This window comes from Artibeus jamaicensis, unplaced genomic scaffold, assembly GCF_021234435.1.
Source record: "Artibeus jamaicensis isolate MK-2021 breed Jamaican fruit bat unplaced genomic scaffold, CSHL_Jam_final contig_233, whole genome shotgun sequence".
Lineage (NCBI taxonomy): Eukaryota > Metazoa > Chordata > Mammalia > Chiroptera > Phyllostomidae > Artibeus > Artibeus jamaicensis.
This window is the reverse complement of record NW_026521486.1, coordinates 52,631,771-52,654,526: the sequence shown is the minus strand read 5'-3', so window position 1 is coordinate 52,654,526 and position 22,756 is coordinate 52,631,771. Positions and strand designations below refer to the sequence as shown.

The following is a 22,756-nucleotide window of genomic DNA, read 5'->3' as shown; positions in this document are numbered from 1 at the left end:
AGGGGGTGACCTGGAGCAGAATCCTCCTGGTGAGTGACCCCAGACTCCTAGGTTTTCAATTCTAGTAGCATGGGGTGAAGGGCCGCAAGCTCGAGGAGCCTGTAGAGGTCCTCCATCAGACCAGGAGCGCTCTGTACCTCAACTCCTGAGTCCCAGATCCAGCTGGCAGGAATCCAGGCGGCACCCAGTGGCCCCGGAAGGCAAAGGGGAATCCCAGTTGGCCAGATGCCAGAGACGCCTCCCGTCTCTTTCCACCCAAAAGTCTCCTCCCTGGAAAAGTGAGGAAGACCTCACACGTATACAGGCTCCTCCGACCTCCAGAGGTGATTCCTTTCCTCATTAGGAAATTCTCGGCTCCCTTTTTCCGACTCCTTTTCCGAGCGTTTACGTTGTACATCTGGAAAGGAGGGGGGAGGAAGGAGGGGGAAGCAGAGAGAGGAGGGGGAAGAGCCCAAACCCGCCCAGTCTGACCCAGTACAAACTACCGGCCTCCAGCTGGGGCTGGGAGAGAGGAGTGGAGAGGTGCGGCCCCCCCACGCCCCTTCGGGGTGGGGGGCGCGAGCTCAGCGTTCAGGGGACCCAAGAATGCCCCCCTGCCAGCACCCCCGGCAGGCGGGGGGAGGGCTCAGCCGGGAGTTTGGCAAACTCCTCCCCGCGTTGAGTCATTCGCCTCTGGGAGGTTTAGGAAGCGGCTCCGGGTCGGTGGCCCCAGGACAGGGAAGAGCGGGCGATATGGGGAGCCCGGCGCCAGGGTTCCCTCTCTACGCCGCGCAGCCACGCTGGGGCCCCCGGCACCGACCCCCGCTGCTGCCGCGGCTGCTGCCGCTGCTGCTGCTGCTGCCGCCGACACCCAGGGTCGGGGGCTTCAACTTAGATTCGGAGGCCCCAGCAGTGCTCTCTGGGCCCCCGGGCTCCTTCTTTGGCTTCTCGGTGGAGTTTTACCGGCCGGGAACAGACGGGTGAGTGAGGAGAGTTGGCGGCAGGATGGAGGGGGTGGTGGGGACGCCTAGAAGTGGGGGCGCGGCTGAAGTCTGGAAGGTACCGAGACTTGAGTTTGAGAGGCGGAGTTTGGAAGGACTTGGGCTGGAGTTGGGGGCCGGCGCAGGAGTTGGGGGCCCGCGCAGGAGTAAAGGAGGAGACAGTGGCCGGCGTGGAGGGGGCCCGGAGTTTGAGAGAAATAAGTGGGGAGACATGTGTGGGGTGGAGAGAGATCACGAAGCTGGAACCAGGGGAAGAAGTCTGCGCAGGGTCTCGGGGCCAAGGGAGAGGAGGGCGCATGAATGGAGAGCGGAGGGTCTCCGGCTGAGATCTGTGAGCTGCCGGGACCGAGGCGGACCGGGGCGAAGAGGGGTCGCAGAGGCCGGGAAGGGCTCTTTGGAGCACCGGGGGACCTCAGGTCCCCGATGGCCATTGTGAGGAGAGAGAACTGGTCGAAGCAGATTGAACCGAGTGTAGTAAGAGGCGAGTCGGAAACTGAGGGGGCGCAGAGGTTAAAGGGGGGCCAGCCTCATCCTCCCCTCCCCCTTCAGCTCAGGCTGGGAAAGACCCGGGAGGAGACCGCGACTCCCTTCTCTTTCTTCTTGGTCTCCTACTCCGCCTTCCACCCCCCATTCTCTGTTCGGATGAGGGGATCCAGGAACTTGGGAGAGTCCCAAGACCCTGGCACTGGGGGCGCCGGGGCTGGGGGTGGGCTCAGCCAAGGGCGGGTGCTAGGATGTGTCGGGAGGGGTGTGTGTGCGCGCGTGAAGGGGGGTGGGCGGTTTCCCTCTTCCTCTAGCTCTGGGGAGGAAGAGAGAAGCTGGTTTCCTGTAGCTTGTGGGCTGGAGCTGAACTAAGACCGGGAATTCTGGGGCTGGGGTCGGAAGCTCCGGAGACGCCGGCTTGCTGGGCCCAGTAGCATCACAACACAGGAGACCGGGGAAGGCTCAAAGGAGGATCCTCATTCTTAGCTCAGCAGGGTGACCATCAGGACGGACCCTAAGTGCCCGGAAAGTGGGGAGCCCACAGGCAGAGGGAAACCGAAGTTAGATTTGAGGCAACATTAGCACTGGGAATATTATTTAAATGTTGGGATTGGTAAGTAAGAGGGGAAAGTAGCTGCTTCTGGACTGGGACAGGGACCTCCAGTTGCCAGATTCCTGATCCTCCACGATAATTCTTTCTCCCACATCTCCGGGCTCTGAGCTTCCTGCTGCTCCCACCCCCTACCACCGCTCTAATCTATAGTATCTCAGGGTTGATAGGACCTCTGTCAGAAGTTAGCTGTTTTTACACCTGATGCAGTTAACTGATTTCTACTCATTTTCTTTAATTTTGAGAGAAATGGGTTAATTGGAGAGGAGGGCTTAAATTTCTCTATTGTCTAGAGAACTTGGGGGAGGGAAAAGAAATAGTTTAGTCCCTAGCTGTTGGTTCTGAACTATTCAAGGTCCCCACCCAACCCCCACCCCACCTCCCTGGCCTCTTGCCCAAACCCCATTGCATCACCCTGGCCTGGAACCACTGCCAGGTCTGGCCTCCCCAAGGCCCCCTCAAACTGCTTACCACAACCCTAATGGAGTAAAAAAAGGAGGGAGCGGATGAGATTCTCCCCACATCTGGGTAACCTTCTCTTACCCCACTCCACACCTAAAAATAGGGTTACCTCCCTTTTAAAACATTCCTCTAAAACATCTGGACTTTCACACACTTCCTGTTCCCTAGGTGTCTGTCTGGCCCCTGGCCTGATCCTGCAGTCCCCAAAGCCCTCTTCTAAAACAGGACCCAGCATTTTCATCCCTCTCCCCTCCTCTTCTCATCTTTCCTTCCAAGAGAACCCAGGTGTCTAGCTTGCACTCCTCCCCCTCTCATTTTCTCTTTACAACACACTCTTAGAATAGGACTCTGAACATTCCACCTCCTCAGTGACCTCCCTTCCACCACAGCTGGGCCTTCCACACCCTCCTACCCAAGGCGGGGACACATAGCCCCTCACCTGGCACCATCTCTGGAGAGGGAGGGCCACAGTGTTCTTGGTCCCTCTGCATCACTTCTCATTCTGGACACCAAAACGGCATCAAAGGGCAGGGTGAGCACAAAAGAGTTTTCATGGTAAGCAGGGGCCAAGCCTTAAGTTAGGCAGAACTGTGTGTGCACCCTGGCCCCTCCACTTACTTGTTCTTTGTGTGACCTGGGACATTCTCAGAGCCTGGTGTCCTTGTGAAAATCAGACACCTAACTTATAAGACTGTTCTGAGGACTGAGACTGTGTGTATATCTTCACCCAAGGACACATTTTCATTGCTTAGAGAGAGAGAGAAATATCCATCAGTTGCTTTCAGTCTGGAAATGTCCAGATTGAACCCCAACCTGAGTATGTGCCCTGACCAGGAATAGAACCTGGGACCCTTCTGTCTCTGGAATGACACTTCGACCACAATGGCCAAGGTTAAATGAGACAATATATAAAAGGCATCTGGTCCATAGAGGGTGATGAGTACATGGGAGGCATGATTTTTATAAGGTAGCAGTTTTCTGTCTCTGCTTCTCTCCTCCATAATACCACCTAGTTCTTTTCCTGAGTTTGCTCTCCATTTCTTACTCACCTTTAATATTTTCTTATAACAGTGATAGTAATAATAGTCCCTCACATTCCTTAGCACTTTCATATAAATTTTTCCATTGGATCATTACAAAAATCCTTTCATTAGACAGGAAGCATTATTGCTCCATTTTACTTCATGTGTATATATGTATATACAACTGAAGTTTCAGGAGTCATGGAAGTTTAGAACTAGATTTTTTTTTTTTTTTTCCGGAACCATTCAAGGGCAACCCGTCATTTTATGGGTAAAGAATCCATGGCTTGGAGAAGAAAAGTTACTTGGCCTAGGACACAAACTTAAAGGGTACACCAGGCTTAGCCCAGCTCTTTTTCTGTTCTGTTACTCAGTTGCCATAGGTAGAGGCAACCCTGCCTCCCCAGCCAGCCAGGCAGTTTCTTTGAGAATACACTGGGGAACCCAGAACTAGGTGTCCTGCCCTGGCCTGCCAGGACTGCTGTAAGACCTGAAGGAACTGGGCCCTGGTCTGCTTGCCTCTCTCTTCCCCAACCTTGTCAGGCCAACAGGGTCAAACAGTAACCATCTAGTGAACGGGATCTTAGTTAATCAGAAACTTGGCTGGGGAGATAGTGGAGAGGAGAGGAGGGGATAAATTGGCAACAGGGTAGACCAGAACACTGACCTAGGAATCAGGATTCCTGACTTCTGGTTCTTACGTTGAGAAGGATTCTGAGTGACCTTGGCCATGTTACTTCACTTTTCTGGGACTTAGTTTTCCCATCTATACAATAAGAACATAGGACTCAGCAGAATTTGTTTTTTGTTTGTTTTTTTTTTTTATTTTATTTATTTATTTTCAGAGAGAGGGGAAGGGAGGGAGAAAGAGAGGGAGCAAAACATCAATATGTGAGAGAAACATTTGTCGGTAGCCTCTCTGCACCCCCAGCCAGGGACCTGGCCCGCAACCCAGACGCGTGCCCTGACTGGGAATCAAAGTGGCAACCTTTCAGTTCTCAGGCCAGTGCTCAATCCACTGAGCCACACCAGCCAAGGCAGTTTTTTTTTTTAATTAAAGTTTTTTCCTTTATTTCCTTTTTTAAAATTTAAATGATATCTTATTAAGACATTCTATATAAAATAGGGGGAAGAGGTTGCCCTACAGGAAGATGAGGAGGAGTGTCAGGACCACACTAGACTCTCTTTACTCCCTGTGGCAGCCCTGAGACAGCTACGAGAAGTCTTCAGACCAGTAGGTGCCCCCTACTGTGGCCTCCAGCTGTGGCAACCTGTGTCTCCAAGAACCAACTCTGGAATTTCAGGGTTCTGAGACTTCAGAATAAATTATGGCAATTATTTTCTCCCTTGGACTCTATGTTTTAGAAGAGTTTATCTACCGAACCACATTTAGTAAGAAATAATTCTTTTTTCCCATTTTTTATCAACTAGAAGTTAGAACAAGAAGACATCTGTAGCTCCCAATCAGAACTTATAACCAATATGAGATAGCCAGGTTCTCTATACATGAGTTGATAAAATTCCAGCCAAAAAAGCAAATATACTTGAGGTTTTAATTAGCCTGGGCTGCCTTATCATGTAATGCATGATTTCCATTAGGCTTTCTGAAAACTTGAAAATAGCCCAAGGACCCTCCATTGTTGCCTTCTTGAACCCCTAAAAGGACCTAACCTCTCCAGGATTTAAGAAGCAGGAACTAAGTGGGAGAGAATAAGGATAAGCCATGTGATGTGCCATCCCTGACACCACGCACTTCACTTGGCACATAGGGGAGGGTAATAGTTATTTGACTGAGTTGGGGAAGCTAAGATAGAAGGGCCACTGAACCCTTGCGTATAAGCCATGTGTGGTGGGGGGCACATCTGGTTCAGGGACTGTGTCCCCTGCCTGCATGCCAGGTCTGTCGAATCTTCACACAGCCACAGCACATATGCCCCTGGCCCATGAACTTGTGGGCTTTACAAGCTTCGTAAGGTTTCATTCTCTCTCTCACCTTCCAACCCTGTCAGACAAACTCCAGCCTTCTTCCTTGGGCCACCCTCAAAAGCCGAGTGTTGGGAAAACTGAGAGTGGGCACTGGGTCCCTTGGCCACAGCCCTGTGTTCTCCTGGAAATAGACTGTCAGAGCTCCCAGAGACTTTGAGATAGCCTGTTCAACCTCTTTTCCCAGAAAAAGAGGAAAAGAGTATAGCCCGAGTCCACACCGAGCTGGTGCCTGACCCCCAGCCAGCGCTGACTCCTGGTGCAGTGCTCGTCACTGCCTCTGGTACCACAACTTTTCTGAGGCTGCCCCTGCAAAGAGAGGGCTGCACCCATCTCTCCTCACCCGCCGTGAGGCAATGCAGCCTCTCCCCACCATCAATCTTATCTACATGCCCACTGCCCAACATGTAATGTTTGAGCAAAAAGGGTGGGGCCCAGTGGGTGGGAGACAAACGGAGAAGTGAGAGGTTGGAAACAGACAGGAAGCCACATGCAGTAAACATTTCCTGTCCCCAGGGTAACCAAGGCTGGCACCACCCCCCCATCACTCCAGGAACTCTCACCCTCAGGGCCTCCCTCCTATTCTTCTGGACCCTGCCTTTTCCCTCCTCTATTCTCATCCTGTGGCCCTCCTAGACCACTGTTCACCCCCCCCCCCACTTCAGCCCTTTGGATCTGTTCCCACCACCTATTCCTCTTGGACCACCCCTTTTACCCCTTCCCCACGCAGTCCTCTTGGAAGACAGCCCCAGCTTTTGTGACCTCTACCATAATCCCCCACTTAGACATGCTCTCCTGGTAAGAAAGGCTGAAGAAGTTATCCTAATATCAGGGGAGAGGGGTCATTGGGAATGCTGAAGCTGATAGGGCACAGGAATCTGTAGAGATGGAGAAGTCCAAGATCTGGGATCAAGAGAATGAAAATCCAAAAACTGAAAGCGAGAGAGCAAGCAGTCACGGCCGCAGAAAAAGAGAGATTGAGAAGTAGTACCAGAGGCAGGTATGGGAGAAAAGCAGAGGCTAAGACTTGCAGGGACACGGGCCCAGGGCCAGGCCCAGTTGCCTGAGTTACCAGATGCAGTCCTCATGGGAGATCCTAGAGTAGAAAGCCAGAGGGCTGACTGCTATGCAGAAGCCTAAGAGACAAGAGACCAAGGAATGGTAGAGATAGTCAAAAATGGGAAGATTGTCCAGGACCTTGACTGTGACCACCTGTTATACAGGACCCCCAGCAAAGGCAACCCTCCCCTCGTCATTTCAGGGGGCACTAAGGAACTGTGTCCAGAACTAAGACTCCAGTAGAATAGGATCTGAATACAAGCTTCTAGAGGTGGTGTGTGGGAAAGGGGTTCTGGGACTGGGGATGTCCACACCAGAGCCCAAGGTGAAGGCAGGCCCAGGTCCAAGCCCAGGGGAATCATCGATTTTCACCATCCTCTAGCTCCTCTTTCTACGGCCTGATTTCCAAGACTCACATTTTCCTCCTACACGCCCCAGGGCTGGGCGGCTGGGCAGCAGGGCAGCTGGATGCCTGGGTCTTGGCCCAGAGAAAGGCTTTGGCTTGGGACAAGAGGGTACAGGCTAGGTGAGAGATCCCTGGGTTCCAAGGGCTGCACATCCAATCTTGGCAGGTCCATAGAGAGATGAAAAAGCTGAAGCCAGAACCTCTGGCCCCTCTTTCCCTTCCCAGAACTGACTCTGGCTTCTCTCTCTTTAACAACAGGGGAAGGTAGGACAGGAAGGAGAGTGGTGGGAGGAGGAGAGGGGCTGTGTTAGTGACAGCAGCACATGGGGACCGCCTGACTCCAGCCTGTGCCTCTGGCATCTGAGGCATCTTCTGAGATATAAATACAACCCAGGGGGCATCTACCCCCCAGCCAGCCCCTGGCCCAGAAGTCTGGGTCCTCCCTGCCTTGGGAGACTGGAAAAGAGCTAGGAGCCACGCTGAACTGCCTCTTCTTTCTCCTCCACAGGGTCAGTGTGCTGGTGGGGGCACCCAAGGCTAACACCAGCCAGCCAGGAGTGCTGCAGGGTGGTGCCGTCTACCTCTGTCCCTGGGGCTCCAGCCTGGCACAGTGCACCCCTATTGAGTTTGACAGTAAAGGTAACCAACCTTGGTAGGCCTGTGAAATTCAGGGAGGGGCTGGGGGTGGGGCTGTGGCTTGGGGGCGGGGCCTGGTGGTGCCTGGAGTGAAGGGTAGAGCCTTCCCAGTCCCTTGGCTGTGTGCCCTCCCAGCGCTCTGATGCTCTGGTGGTGCTCCAGCTCTGTGCAGCCCTGCAGCAGCTCCCCATGGCACTCACACCACGTTCCCAGTCCAGCCCAGCCCAAGGAGGGCGGGCATGATTCAGAAACATGTGGCTCTCATTTCCCCTGAATCACCCACAACTCAGGGAGGCCAGGGCAGTAACACAGACAAAGACAGGGAGAGGCACATAGACTATTTGATTCATGTAACTAAGCACTGACTAAGTGATAGTGAATGCCAGGCACTGTGCTGGGTCTGTTGAGGATTGAAACATGATTTAGCCGCTTCCATCAAGGAGCTCGAGGTCCAAAGCAGATGCAGAGACAGAAGGAGGGAGACAGACAAGAGATAACAGCTAACACTTCAAGAGTATTTGCTCTGTGCCTGGCACTGTTGTAAGCACTTTACATATATTAATGCAGTCCTTTCAACAACTGTATGAGGTATTATCCCCATTTTATAGGTGAGGATATAGAAGTTAAGTAACTTGTTCAAGGTCACACAGCTAGTAAATGGAGAAGTAAGGACATGAACTTGAGCAGTCTGGCTGCAGAGATAAAGATGGGTGAGAGGACAAAAGAAGGGGTACATAAAAAGATGGAGGCAATGGGGGGGCGGAAGATAAGATCATGAAACAGCATGATTTTTTTTTTAACCTGAAAGACAGGTACGCACAAGAGGGATGAAAAAGGATGTCCTATAGAGGGCAGAGCTAGGACATAGAAAGAAAAAGACAGATGTACAGAAAGAAAAAGGGAGAGGAAGAAACAAAGGAACAGCAATCCAGAGCTGTGACACAGATCAAGTAAAGAACAAGGTGCTTAGAGATGAGGCCCAGGTAGAAAGAAGTGCAGCCAGAGGGTTATCCTCTTGGGAAATAGCCATTCTTCCCCCTCTACCCTCCTACCCCCACTTCACTGCAAGCACACTTGGCCCAGCTGGACCAGAGGAAAGCAACACTAGAAACCCCAGGTGTGTGTGTACAGAGAGGAGGGGTGAGTCAGTCTACACAAAGCTGAGTTTAAAGACCCTTACCCACTCCCCCTCCCAGTGAGTCTTGGGCTTCAGGCTTAAAAGACCTTGAGCACCCCCAGGCTGAAGGTGAGGCTGTGTGCTAGGGCTCAGTTGTCCACTACCTGCATGACTCCCCTTTCTCACTTCCTCAAGGCTCTCGGATCCTGGAGTCCTCACTCTCCATCTCAGAAGGAGAGGAACCTGTGGAGTACAAGTCCTTACAGTGGTTCGGGGCAACAGTTCGAGCCCATGGCTCCTCCATCTTGGTGAGGGGCCAGCAGGCCCAGGGAAGTGACTAGGGGATGGGCTGAGTTGGGTATAGTGGACCACAGCCCTGGAGGGAGGAAGGGGGGGTTCCTGTTGGTCTAAACCTGAAGCTCCCTTCTCTGGGACCTTCCCAGGCCTGTGCTCCACTGTACAGCTGGCGCACAGAGAAGGAGCCACTGAGCGATCCCGTGGGCACCTGCTACCTCTCCACCGACAACTTCACCCAAATTCTGGAGTATGCACCTTGCCGCTCAGGTAGGACAAGAGTGGGCATGTGCCTGTGTGTGCATTTTCTATACCAGTCCCTACAAACCCTCCCCCTATTAAGACTAATAGCTCACTATTAGTCTTATGCTCACTGTTTGGTTCAGGGAGGTCTGTCCTCCAGTTTCCTCTCCCACCTCCTTCCCCAGTCTCTCTTCTTTCCTGCATTACCCATCTGTGCAGGCCTCTTTCCCACCACCTTCTCCCCTCACAGATTTCAGCTGGGCAGCAGGACAGGGTTACTGCCAAGGGGGCTTCAGTGCTGAGTTCACCAAGGTGAGAGGGTGATCTGGGAGGGAAGTGGCTGTGGGTGGTAGACACAGGGGGATCAGGACCAGATGTAAACTCACCTGCTTCCCCCCACAGACAGGGCGTGTAGTCCTGGGTGGACCCGGGAGCTATTTCTGGCAAGGTAAGTGCCTCTGTGCTGACCTCTAGTCACCTGGCACAAGACCTCTCACCGTCCTTCCCTCCTCTCCCTTTCTTGAGACTTACAAGCCTCCCTTCCTTGAACCAGGCTTTTGGAATCCTACCCAGTCACCCCCTCCCACCCCAGTGTCTCCCCTCCCTGCCCTCTCCTACTCTATCTCCTCCTCATCCCCTTCCCCAGGCCAGATCCTGTCAGCCACCCAGGAGCAGATTGCAGAATCCTATTACCCTGAGTACCTAATCAACTTGGTTCAGGGGCAGCTGCAGACTCGGCAGGCCAGTTCCATGTATGATGACAGCTATCTGGGTGAGTGAGCAAGTGGAAGGAAACTGCAGGGGGTAACCTCAGGTGCCCCTGTCCTCACATACCCTGTTGCCTCCTTTTCTTCTAATCAGGCAACCACAGCTCCTCTGTCATACTTGTCATATGCAGCCTGACTATGAAGGCCCGGGGGGGGGGGGTTACTAGAGGATGGGCCAGGGCAGAGAGTCCACAAAGGGAGAATACTAATACTCACCTACCCTGTCCCCCAGGTTACTCTGTGGCTGTGGGTGAATTCAGTGGTGATGACACAGAAGGTAAATGTGTCCCCAGGATAGGACCAAGGGAGGGGGTGGATGGAGACCCAGGGCCTAGGGTCACAGGAACTGAAACACTTACCATTTTTGTGACCCCCTTTCTCACCGTTAGGCCACAACTTTCTCTTCTCTTTGCAGACTTTGTTGCTGGTGTGCCCAAGGGGAACCTCACCTATGGTTATGTAAGACCATGCCTAACCCTTGTTTCCTTTCTTTCCCTCTCCTCCCCTGGCTAATCACAAAAAAACATGCATGACAGTTTGTGAGGATTCAAAAAGTGAATCAGGACACAGGCTATGGGGTCAGACCTGGGCCTAAGTTCTGGCACTTAACTCTGGATGAATTATTCTGTTATTTACTCATACCCTACTTCATTCTGTAAAATCCTTGAGACTGCTTAACCTCTCGGAGCTTCATTCTTCTCTGTATAATGGGATAATAATAGTTCTGACCTCACAAGGCTCTTGTAAGGGTGAAATGAGATAACGCATGTGAAAGTACTTAGTGAACTGTTAGGCAGTGTACAACTGGTAGCTGTTATTATTAGACCATGACAAGGGCTTTAAAAGGGATACAGATAAGAATGCCATAGGAGTTTGTTCAGTTAACGTTTATTAAGACAAGGTAAAAGATAAAAAAGGAGCTTCTGATCAAGTATGTAAGATAAAACACACACAATTATAAACTTAGTTAGTACTCATGAGCCCTAGTGTGTTGGGCACTGTCCACTCATGATTCCTATTCTTCACAACAAGCCAATGGGAGTAGATATTACCATGTGCTCTTGACACATGAGAAAGCTGAGGCTCTAAGACACCAAATAAGTTGTTTAAGATCACAGTTAGTAAGTGGCTGGATAGAGGTTTGAAAGCAGGCCTGTCTTATTCCCAAATCAGCACTCTTCTTACACTATGATAAATTTCAAAAAGTGGTGAAGATAGCATAGCAGTTTGGGGGAAGTAATAACCTCCTTTCCAGGGAAGGAGTGGGTCAGAGAAGGTTCTATGAAGGATGAGTGGAGATGAGGCAAGAGGACATCCGAGGCAGGAGCATGGCAAAAGGCATGGAAGAAAAGAGAAAAAAATTAGGCCTGTTTAGCAGACTCATGGGCTAATTGAGGATGAGGAGAATAAGAAAAGTTTGAGCAAAAGCAGGCAGGTTGGGGCCAGTTATCTAGGGTCTCAGAGGGCCAGCCAAGGAGTCAAGACTTTGGACAGTGGCTGCAGGGAACCCCTGTAGGTTTCCAAGCCAGGGGTGTCCCTCCTAGACCTGCTCAAGGCCAGTCATTCTGCTGCAGTGAGGGAACAGTGCTAGGAGCAGGGGATAGCCTGCGGCAGGCATGGAGGTTGCCAGGAGGCTCTCCAACAGTCCTGTGAGAGGACTCTCACCAGAGTAAGAGCAGAGAGAGTGGGAAAGAGAGCAAAGAGTCAGAAGACTCAGGGACTGATAGGGTCAGTCACTAAGGTGGGGCATAGAGAAGACAGAAGTGTTTGTGGTTTGGGAGGGCTGGAAGATGAGGAATGACTGAAGCCTCATTGTGCATTCAGTCATGCAGCTAATAATTGTTGAGTGTCTGCTGCTTGCCAAGCACTACTTTAGGCTTTGAGAAGAAAGCAAAGAACCAAACCAAGCTCCTGCCTGTGTAGATCTTCCGTGCCAGTGGGTAGAGCTGGACAACGGACAGATAAATATGAAATCTGGCAGTAGTTGATAAGCAACATGGAGAAAAATGATAAGTAGCTGTGGAACCGAGCTACTGGCATAGAGATGGGAATGTGAGGGCAAAGCTCAGGAGGGAATTAGGGGGCAAGTAGTCTGTGTCTCTCAGGAATGCCTGCCCTTGGGTAGCCTGTACATATCTGCCCTTCATCCATGAAATGGTCTGAGAGTCCAGGGCCAATGATCACATCTCCTCATTACCAGGTCACCATCCTTAATGGCTCAGATATCCGATCCCTCTACAACTTCTCAGGGGAACAGGTGAGGACACTGCCACCCCCATCCCATCTTGGCCCTCTGCCAACCAAGCCCCAACTCTGACCCAACAAACTCAGACTAACTTCTCAGGCTCCCTGAAGTCTCTGACCTCCCAGCACAGCCCCTAGTGATTCTGTTGATTAAGCACCTAGCTTTGACCCAGAGCTGCCTCTCTCTCCTCCCCAGATGGCCTCCTACTATGGCTATGCAGTGGCTGCAACAGATATCAATGGGGACGGGTGAGTAGTGGGAGAAGGCACACCATGATGCCTTTCCCAGAATGGAAGAGTGGGGTGGGACAAAAAATTCAAGGAGAGTTTTTCTCCAGGCTTTTCCCCTGGATTCTCCTCACTTGTGCCTGCATTCCCTTTACCCAAGGTCAAGGAGAGGGCTGAGAGCCAAGACCAGAAGACCTCAGCTCTTCTGACTTGGGTGGGAGGGAGCCTGGGATCCAGGATGCCTGGAATTTCCTGGCACTAGGATTGGGGAGGGAAGGTGGCAAGGCACAATATCAGGATGCCTCTATTTTTTCCCCTGCCCCCAGGCTGGATGACTTACTGGTGGGAGCACCCCTGCTCATGGAGCGGACAGCCGATGGGAGACCTCAGGAGGTAGGCAGGGTCTACATCTACCTTCAGCAGCCAGACGGCATGGAGCCCACACCCACCCTTACCATTACTGGCCATGATGAGTTTGGCCGATTTGGAAGTTCCTTGACCCCCCTGGGGGACCTGGACCAAGATGGCTACAATGGTAAGTACAAGGATCTAAGTCAGGCACCTGAGTTAGAAGGGATTTAGAAAGAGGGTGGCTAAGATACCCAGACCCCTAGTGACTTCCCAAGGAGGTGTGTAGACTTTAATCCCAATGTCTAGGTCTTGAGGCTTTGAAGAAATTAGAATACTGGGAATGACAGATGGAAAAAAATAGGGTCCTGGGGTTTGGTGGTAAAGATCTGGACTCCTGACTCCAGGCCTGTTGACTGGTGTGTGTTGTGTGTCTTGCAGATGTGGCCATCGGAGCTCCCTTTGGTGGGGAGACCCAGCAAGGAGTGGTGTTTGTATTCCCTGGGAGCCCAGTGGGGCTGGGCACTAAGCCTTCCCAAGTTCTGTTGCCCCTGTGGGCAGCTGGCCACACTCCAGACTTCTTCGGCTCTGCTCTTCGAGGAGGCCGAGACCTGGATGGCAATGGATACCCTGGTGAGTTGTGCCCTAGGCCCTTGTTCATCTTCAAGCTCCTCTGTCACTGGCCCCTTACCCAACTCTGCACTTTCACAAGGTCTTGGGTGCAGTTCTAGGATACTGCCACCAGATGGCAATGTCCTTTCACTTCAGCCTTCTTGAGCAATGACACTAGAAGGGCGTTCGGAAGGAATCTGCTTCGGGGCTCTCTGTAAGGGGTCATTTCTTGGCTTCTTGCAGATCTGATTGTGGGCTCCTTTGGTATGGACAAGGCTGTGGTATACAGGTATGAACTCCAGGGTGGGCAGCCTGGGAAGAGTGGGAACTGGGGAATTCTTCAATGGGGCTGAGGTTGGAAAAGTATACAAAGGACACTGGGATCCTGGGGCTTGAGCCTCAGCTTCCTGTGCCCAAGTTCCAGAGGAGTCTTAGTTCTCTATTGACCCTATATCCACTCTTGGCAGGGGTCGCCCCATCGTATCTGCAAGTGCCTCCCTCACCATCTTCCCTGCCATGTTCAACCCAGAGGAGCGCAGCTGCAGCTTGGAGGGGAACCCTGTGGCTTGGTGAGCTGGGGCCCAGGAGATTTCAAGGACCAGTCTGGGTTACCTCAGTCTGTGCCTTGTAGTGGGCAGGGAGACCAGGTCTTCAGAAGGAGACAAAAGGGGGTGTCCTAGTCTGGGTCCGTCTGGGACATAGGTGGAAGATAAGATGCCTCTTCTAGTTGGGTACATCAGCTTTCCTCTTTGTCTTCTTCTAGCATCAACCTTAGCTTCTGCCTCAATGCTTCTGGAAAACATGTTCCTGATGCCATCGGTAAAGGAGACTCCTGACTCTCTCAGGCACTGGGACGGGATGGAGGAGTTAGGGGCATGGGCACTTACCTTCTCTCTGAATAGATTAGGAAGGAGAGACAGAGGCAGATTCTCCTTAACATACATCCCTGTTGCAGGCTTCACGGTGGAGCTCCAGTTGGACTGGCAGAAGCAAAAGGGAGGGGTGCGGCGAGCACTGTTCCTGGCTTCCAGACAGGCGACCCTGACCCAGACCCTGCTTATCCAGAATGGGGCTCGGGAGGATTGCAGAGAGATGAAGATCTACCTCAGGGTATGGCCTCAAGCCAGATATAGACTGGCCTGGGGAAGGTGACCACGGAGAAATGGGGGCCCCTCCAAGATTAGGAGATTCCATTGAAAGGCTTGGGACTTTGGGGAGCTGAGGAAGGGTCCCTCTGTCAGAGAAGCTGGGAACCAGGCTGCCAGGGTGTCTCAGGCAATGGGGATGGTCAAGTCTGAACACTTGAATTCTTGAAAGCCCTAAGTAGACAAAAGGAGATGTGAGTCTGAGGATCAGGGCCGTCAAATCCCTGGAGTCCGCTGACTCTGTGAACCCTCTCCCCTGCCCCAGAATGAGTCAGAGTTCCGAGACAAACTCTCCCCGATTCACATTGCCCTCAACTTCTCCCTGGACCCCCAAGCTCCTGTGGACAGCCATGGCCTCCGGCCAGTTTTACACTACCAGAGCAAGAGCCGCATAGAGGACAAGGTGAGGACAGGGTAAAGAAAAGCCAAGAGGAGAGGGGCATGGGCACTTGGGGGCAAGGCCTTGGAGGTGGGGAGCCTATATTCAGACCAGGAGTGGTTCTAAGCTCCCTCTCTGAAGGCTGCTCTGCTTCCCAGGCCCAGATCTTACTAGATTGTGGAGAGGACAACATCTGTGTGCCAGACCTGCAGCTGGAAGTGTTTGGGTAAGTGAAGGCTAACATCAAGCTTGGGGGTTCCAGGTGCCAAGGTCTTGAACAGGACACACGAAACTTGCAAGTACCTGGCACCTGAAAAAGTACAATAGGGACATAGTAGCTAGCTGTCTGACCATAGGAAGTTGTTCAGCTTCTCTGAATTTCAGCTTCTTCATCCACATAGTGGAAATAATAGCATCTACTTCTCTAGCCTCTTGGAAGAATTAAATAAAATATTTTCATAAAACATCTATCCTTTCATAGAGTTAGAACTCAATAAATTGTGTCTATTATTATCATATTTTTTTAAGATTTTATTTATTCTTAGAGAGAGGGGAAGGGAGGGAGAAAGAGAGGGAGAGAAACATCAATGTGTGAGAGAAGCATTGATTGGTCCCCTTTTGCATGTGCACCCCAACCCAACTGGGGACCAGGCCTGCAACCCAGACATGTGCCCTGACCAGGAATTGTACCCATGACCTTTCATGGAAGATGCCCAACCAACTAAGCTACACTGGTCAGGACTATTATGTTGTTATTTTTATTGCAACCCATTGTCCTGGTTTGGGGATTAATTCCAGTGTCCCTTAACCTTGTGTGCTCCCTCCAGGGAGCAGAACCACGTGTACCTGGGTGACAAGAACTCTCTGAATCTAACTTTCCACGCCCAGAATGTGGGTGAGGGTGGTGCTTATGAGGCTGAACTTCGGGTCACCGCTCCTCCGGAGGCTGAGTACTCAGGACTCCTCAGACACCCAGGGGTATGAGTGGACTCCCAGGGGGGACTCTCAGGTAGGGCTTGGGAAGAAGCCCTGCCAGAGGGGGCAACAAAAACCTTACCTGCGCACCCACCCCACCTTCAGAACTTCTCCAGCCTGAGCTGTGACTACTTTGCCGTGAACCAGAGCCGCCTACTGGTGTGTGACCTGGGCAACCCCATGAAGGCAGGAGCCAGTGTAAGTTGGGCTGGAGAGAGGACAGTGACCAGCCTGTTCAGAGTGCTGTGGGATAGGGAAGGAGGGCTGGAATTGGAGTAAGGCTGCCCAGTCTAACAGCCCCCTGTCCTCCTTCCCTGTCCCACAGATCTGGGGTGGCCTTCGGTTCACAGTTCCTCACCTGCGGGACACGAAGAAAATGATTCAGTTTGACTTCCAGATCCTCAGGTAGGGATTGGGAGGGGTCAGGCTGCAGCCCAATTGGGGGCGGGGCCTGAGCCTGCAGAGTGCTCCCTGGCTGGGCGCCAGCACCACCTCAGTCTCTCCATCCCACAGCAAAAATCTCAACAACTCCCAAAGCGAAGTGGTTTCCTTCCGGCTCTCAGTGGAGGCTCAAGCCCAGGTCTCCCTTAACGGGTCAGTGTCTAGGGGAAATGGGGCTTCACTGGGAGGACGGACAGACTTCTAGGAAAGGATGCATATGGTGTCTCTTCCACTGTCCTCTAAACCAGCAATACCCTGAAGACCGAGGGGAGGTTGGGGGGCTGAGCTCAGGTGAGCTTCCCTTCTGCTCCCTTGCCTGCTATGGGTGGGTGGAGCAGGGGTAGAGAGAGAGGAAGTGGAACTCACCTGAGCTTTGCTTGCAGCCAGGTTCCTAACAGGCCTCGGACCCTGGGGCTTGGGACCCCTGCTCTAAACCACCCTTCTCTCTTTAGTGTCTCCAAGCCTGAAGCAGTGCTATTCCCAGTGAGCGACTGGCATCCCCCAGACCAGCCTCAGAAGGAGGGGGACCTGGGCCCTGCTGTCCACCACGTTTATGAAGTGAGGAGGGATAGAGGCAGGGAAGACTAGGTCCAGGGCAGGCAGCTGGGAGTGGAGGGGTGGGGCCATAATGAAAGACTGGAAAGGAGGAGCTAGTATGAGTGACAGATGGATGGGACCAAAATGAGGGACCAGAAAGGAGGAAGGGGCAGTAACATGTAAAGGTCTGGAAAGGGTCAGTTGTGACAGATAGCCAGAGGAAAGACAGGCTAGTTGAGTGACTTTGCAGGGAAGATGGAGCAACCTCCAAGAATACTGATTGGAGAGGATTTCATCTCTGCCCATTGACATCCTCTCTAACTCCTGAGGTAGCAGGCTTGCAGCAGGCCACATACAAGGGAGGACAAAAAACACTGAAATTTATTTATTAAAAATTGTGTATTTATTCTTACATGTTTAAGCTTCATTCCCCTTCAAAGTACTCTCCATTTGATGGAATACACTTATTGAGATGTTTTTTCCACTGCTCAAAACAGTTTTTGAACTCATCAATTTTGATGCCTTTTAGTGCTTCTGCTATTTTTTGTTTTACCTCTTCCACAACAGCAAACCGTTTCCCTTTGAGGACTTTTATTGTCAAGGAAACAAAAAACTTGCTCGGGACAAGATCAGTGAATAGGAAGGGTGGGGCACAGGGGTCCTGGTGTTTTTCATCAAAAACTGCTGAGCAGTCAGCGCAGTGTAAGCAGGTGTACTTGTAAATCATTCATCATGAAGTGGACAAACACACTGAGACAGTTTTCCAAAAAAATTCACTGAAGCCAAATGCAGCCTCTCACAACAATGCCAGCTGGTACACTGATACAGATGGGTTCCTAGAACACTCACCTAGTGGGGGGAAGCCTGCACTACAAGGGGCCCACCCTCCAGAAGATAATTCTGGCTTTTTTGGGGTCCCACTCATATAGCAGGCCATGGTGACCCAGAGCCTCAATGGGGCAGAATTATTCCCTTCTCATGGTGATTTTGCTCTCTTCTCAGCTCATCAACCTGGGCCCCAGCTCCATTAGCCAGGGCATGCTGGAGCTTAGCTGTCCCCAGACTCTGGAAGGTCAGCAGCTCCTCTACATGACCAAGTTTACTGGACTCAGCAACTGTACCTCCAGTCACCTCCTCAACTCAGAGTACCTAGAGGTGAGAGGCATGGAGACTGGCATTTGGGAGGGACCAAGGGTAAGGTCTGGGGAAGGTCACTGGGGGCCTGGTGGAGCCAATGAGGATGTGCCTAGCTCTTAGGCCATTGGACAGGGGTCAGAAGGCCCACAGACACTCTGCCTGAAACATCCTTCCCTTATTTCTTGCCCTGGCATATGCTGAGAGCCCAGCTCTGTGTCAGCTCCTCTGCGAAGCCTTCAGATCTATGCCTCTGGGCCCCAACACCTGTCTACTCATTAACGATATTTAATTAAATGAGTGCCTGTACTGAACCATATTATAAGCTCAGGAAATAATGGTGTCGAGCAAAACTAGCAAGATCCCCACTCCCATGGAGCTTATATTTTAGTGGAGAGTAACAGAAAAGAAAAATTAAAAGGAGAGCGATACGCAGGTATTGAAAAGTAATAAAAGTGCAGTGCTAACATTCTTGGATACAGTGAGGATTAGACACTGCTTGAATCATCAGGAAAGACCTCTTGAGGCCTGAAAGATGAGAATGAACCTGCCTCTGGAGACTTGGGAACGAGCATTCCAAGAAGAAGGACCAGCCGATATGAAGGCCCTAAGGTGGGGATGTGGGCCTAATTACTTATTTATATATCTCTTCCTTGTAAACTCCAAGGACCAAGTCTTATTTTATTCATTTCCATGTTTCACACTGAGCTTGGTGATTTGCCACCAGAGGCAGTTAGTTGAATGGATAAAAGAACAGGTTGAAGCTGTCCTGGAGCCCCCGGTACAGGCTGACTTAGATTCTGTAATGAGATGGAACAGGCAGCTAATACTCTTCTTTCCTCTTCCAGTTGGATTCCAAGGATTCCCAGAACCACCGACTACAAAGACGGGAAGCTGCAGGTCAGAGCCCTTCTTCCTCAGGGCCTCAAATCCTGGTAAGTCATCCTGGGAATGAAGTCTGAGCCCAAGCATCGAGTACCTGTTTGAGTTCTCAAAGGGCAGAATTTGAGGTCCAAGCTTCCTCTTTCTTCCCAGAAATGCCCAGAGGTGGAATGTTTCAGGCTACGCTGTGAGCTTGGGCCACTCCACCGGCAAGAGAGCCGAAGTCTGCAACTGCATTTCCGAGTCAGAGCCCAGGCCTTCCTGCAAGTAAGAGAGCTTTACCTCAGCCCTCACCCCCGACCTTTGGGCCTACCTGGACTGACCCTCCTTTTCCCCACTGCCCTCACCATATCCTTTTGAGGAGTGGGACCCAGGCACTCACCTCCCCTCCTGTCCTTGTTTAGTGCAGGGCTGTGTCCTTGGCACCACCTATGGCCACATTGGGAAGAGTGACATCTTCCCTTTCCTGGCCCATTCAAAGAAGGCGGAAGGGCTCAGGGAGACCAGTGTACAGAGAATGATAGAAAAACAGAGATGGGAGATGAATCTATAGTGGAGAGATAGTAGTAAAGAATAGTAATATCATTTATGAAGTGTACACTATTGTCTTGGGTGCTTAACCCACATTAATGATTCAAAAAAAAAATTCTTCTATACATGTAGTCATCTAATTATGCATTATTTAGTTACAACTATTCAATTACACGTTTATCATCTCATGTGAGGAATGTAGAGATTCAGAAGGGAATAAGCCCAAAATAAAGAAAGATCAAAACCTGATCGAGACCATGAAGGGGAGCTCCATGTCCTCTAGGCCCCAAGGAGTGGGGCTGCCCTTAATGCCTTTTGTCTACCCACAGCGAGAGCACCAGCCATTTAGCCTGCAGTGTGAGGCTGTGTATGAAGCCCTGAAGATGCCTTACCGAATCCTGCCTCAGCAACTTCCTCGAAAGGAACTTCTGGTGGGTCCAGGGCCAGAGGCCTGGGCCAAGGAAGATAGGGCTCAGAGTGCCGGGCCTGGCACTGGGACTGGGGCATAGATTGGGGCTGGCCTTGTTATTGTAACAAATATTTATTGAGTGTCTACTATGTCCTGTACTTGGGATATAATGATAAGCCAGATGGACAGGGCATCTTCACTCCTAGAGTTCACGGTCTAGTGGGCAATAAGAACACAGTGTGACAAGTGCCAGGATATTTATGGGAACACATCACAGGGACACTTGAACATAGTCTTGCAGGCCCAGGAAAGGCTTCCTGCAAGAAATGATGTTTAAGCTGAGACCTGAACTACCAGGCTAACCACTCAGGAAAGGAATATTCTCTGGAGAGAGGAAATTAGCAATTGTGAAGGCCCAAAACTAAGAGACACTAGCGCACATTTCAAGAATTTAAATTTTGAAGTTTAGAATTCTGTTAGTTCAAGATGGGAAGTGAAATGTGGGTCCAGGTCCAATGATGAGTGGGAGCCAGGTATAGGTAGGAAGAACTAATGACTTTTCAGTGACTTCTGGCTTGCTCTCTAGGTGGCCACAGCTGTGCAGTGGACCAAGGCAGAAGGTAGCCATGGTGTCCCACTATGGATCATTATCCTAGCCATCCTTATTGGCCTCCTGCTCCTAGGTCTGCTCATCTACATCCTCTACAAGGTCAGCCACATTCTACCTGTGACTTGGCCACCCTCTCATCAGGTTTTGCCCTTGACTCAGCACAATCCCAAGCACCTACCTCCAGATGAATTCTATAGCCACATGCCCACACCTATGCCCTAGCCACCTGCATCCCATCCTGACCCTGCCTGTAGCATCCTTCCCTTCATTCTGCAGCCCCTATCTCAAAAAGAGTCCCTTGAATCAAGCTGATAAGTTTGCCTATACATGCAAAAAAAAAGTGTTACTCACAGGTGGCAACTATATGGCACTTATGCTGTCACTTCTCCAAAGACCCATGGCAACTATCACTAATTGATCATGCCCTAGCAGTGGCCTCAGAATCCTCCTCAAGAGGCAGCCAATACTAGGCAATCAGACTTGGAACTTGAGTTCAAACCTATTTGCTATCCCTGGCTTAAATGTGGCCGTTTTTATGGCACTAATGAAAAGACTCCTTTATACCAGAGCACCCCCAGCTTTAGCCCACCTTGGCCCACTGAACTTCCAGGACAGGTAGACATAACAGCCCGAATTTAGGCCACTTTTGCAAGATGGGGAGATTGGAAACACCAGAGTCCTCTTCATTCCCTCTTGGGATAAGATCTGGGAAGAAATGGGAGCCAGAGTATCTCAAGTCTCCCTTCTTTCCCCTTCATTAGCTTGGATTCTTCAAACGCTCCCTCCCATATGGCACCGCCATGGAAAAAGCTCAGCTGAAGCCTCCAGCCACCTCTGATGCCTGACTCCTCCTACTCCCAGACTCCAATCCTGAAGGCTCAGTTCCCCCACCCTGAGTCAACTGACAGGGAGGGAACTGGGTGCTTCCTGAAGGTGCTGATGGCCAGGGAGAAGTTCATCTCCCCAGCCCAGAGACATACTTGAAGGGCCAGTGATGGTAGATGAGGAGCTGGGGATCCCCGCTCCCCATGCACTGTGAAGGACCCTCGTTTACACATGCCCTCCTCATGGATGGGGAAACTCAAATCCAGGGACAGAGGCCCCAGCCTCCCTGCAGCCTTTGTATTTTGGAGAGACTTTCCTGAAAAGAACTTGGAACCAGAACTGGAGAATCCAATCCCAGTTCTCTGGGCCAGACTTGCCACCGGGACTTTCTGTCCAGCTCCAGCCTGCAAAGATCTGTCCTCAGCTTTGCCAGAGATCCACAGGAAGCCCCAGCTAAGAACGTGGAACCTGAGGAGTAAGGCCTGGCAGCTCTGGACAGCCCCCACCATGGTGGGCAAATACATAACAGTAACTGTGGATGGTGCCCCAGGACCAGCTCAGGACAGATCCTAAACAAGGATCAGTGCTGGCCCAGAACAAGCTCCAAGGAGAATCAGAACTCTAATGGGGCCAGATTGAACTTGGGGCCTGGGGTTGCTCTGGGACCCAGACTCAGACATTGGTAACCTAACCAGGCAAATCCAGGTCAACATTTGAGCCTCACCATACACCTGGGCTTGGAGGCCCAATCCACATCTGACTCAGGAGAAGTCAGGAATTGCCCAGGACTCTGAAGGGGCCATGATGGCAACAGATCTGGAACCTCAGCCTGGCCAAAGGCAGGCCCTCCCAGTCCCCTGGAGAAGGGGGAGCCCACTGTCCTGGGCCTGCAGAATTTGGGTTTTGCCCACCAGCTGCACTGATGCTGCCCTTCCTCTCCCTGCCCAACCCTCCCCTCACCTCGGCTCGGGACGCCCGGGACTTATTTAAACTCTGTTGTAGTGCAATAAACCCGTCCCGGTGCCCCCACTGACCTGGAATCTCTTTCATACCCTTTCCAAACCCATCCTGGAACCAGACCACAGTGGGTAGGAAAAGTGGGTTTATTGCAGCTTCTTTCCAAGATTACAACCCCCAGGAGCTATGAAACTTGTTTCGGGGTTCCCTTCGCTTAGGTGAAAGAAAGGGTGGAAGGGGTGAAAGGAAGGCTGGACTCTTCTGCCCATCATTCAGCCCTACCAGATCTTGCCCCTAACACTTCCAAGAGAGGAAAAGAAATCCCTTTTCTTTGAGGATTAAGGAAAAATGCAAAGGAAGAGGTCCAGGTTGAAGGTGGGGGAAGATGGTCCAGAAGATTTACTTAGGCTTCCCTAAACCAGAATGATGAAATGGGT

At 51.5% G+C, this 22,756-nt stretch overlaps 1 protein-coding gene across 1 annotated transcript; it reads left to right on the top strand.

Annotated features, from left to right (window-relative positions):
• Positions 1-473: 473 nt before the first annotated feature.
• On the top strand, positions 474-22,395 carry ITGA5 (integrin subunit alpha 5). The gene is made up of 30 exons (XM_037159657.2): positions 474-959; positions 7,514-7,644; positions 8,954-9,066; positions 9,202-9,322; positions 9,546-9,607; positions 9,698-9,743; positions 9,942-10,067; positions 10,295-10,339; positions 10,478-10,521; positions 12,263-12,319; positions 12,503-12,555; positions 12,861-13,069; positions 13,324-13,515; positions 13,738-13,783; positions 13,962-14,063; positions 14,258-14,313; positions 14,450-14,604; positions 14,905-15,042; positions 15,177-15,244; positions 15,846-15,996; positions 16,099-16,191; positions 16,319-16,398; positions 16,507-16,587; positions 16,887-16,992; positions 17,974-18,126; positions 18,954-19,040; positions 19,141-19,254; positions 19,848-19,949; positions 20,514-20,636; positions 21,299-22,395. The coding sequence occupies exons 1-30, from the start codon at positions 586-588 to the stop codon at positions 21,380-21,382; spliced, it is 3,312 nt and encodes a 1,103-aa protein (XP_037015552.2). The 5' UTR covers positions 474-585; the 3' UTR covers positions 21,383-22,395.
• Positions 22,396-22,756: the final 361 nt, after the last annotated feature.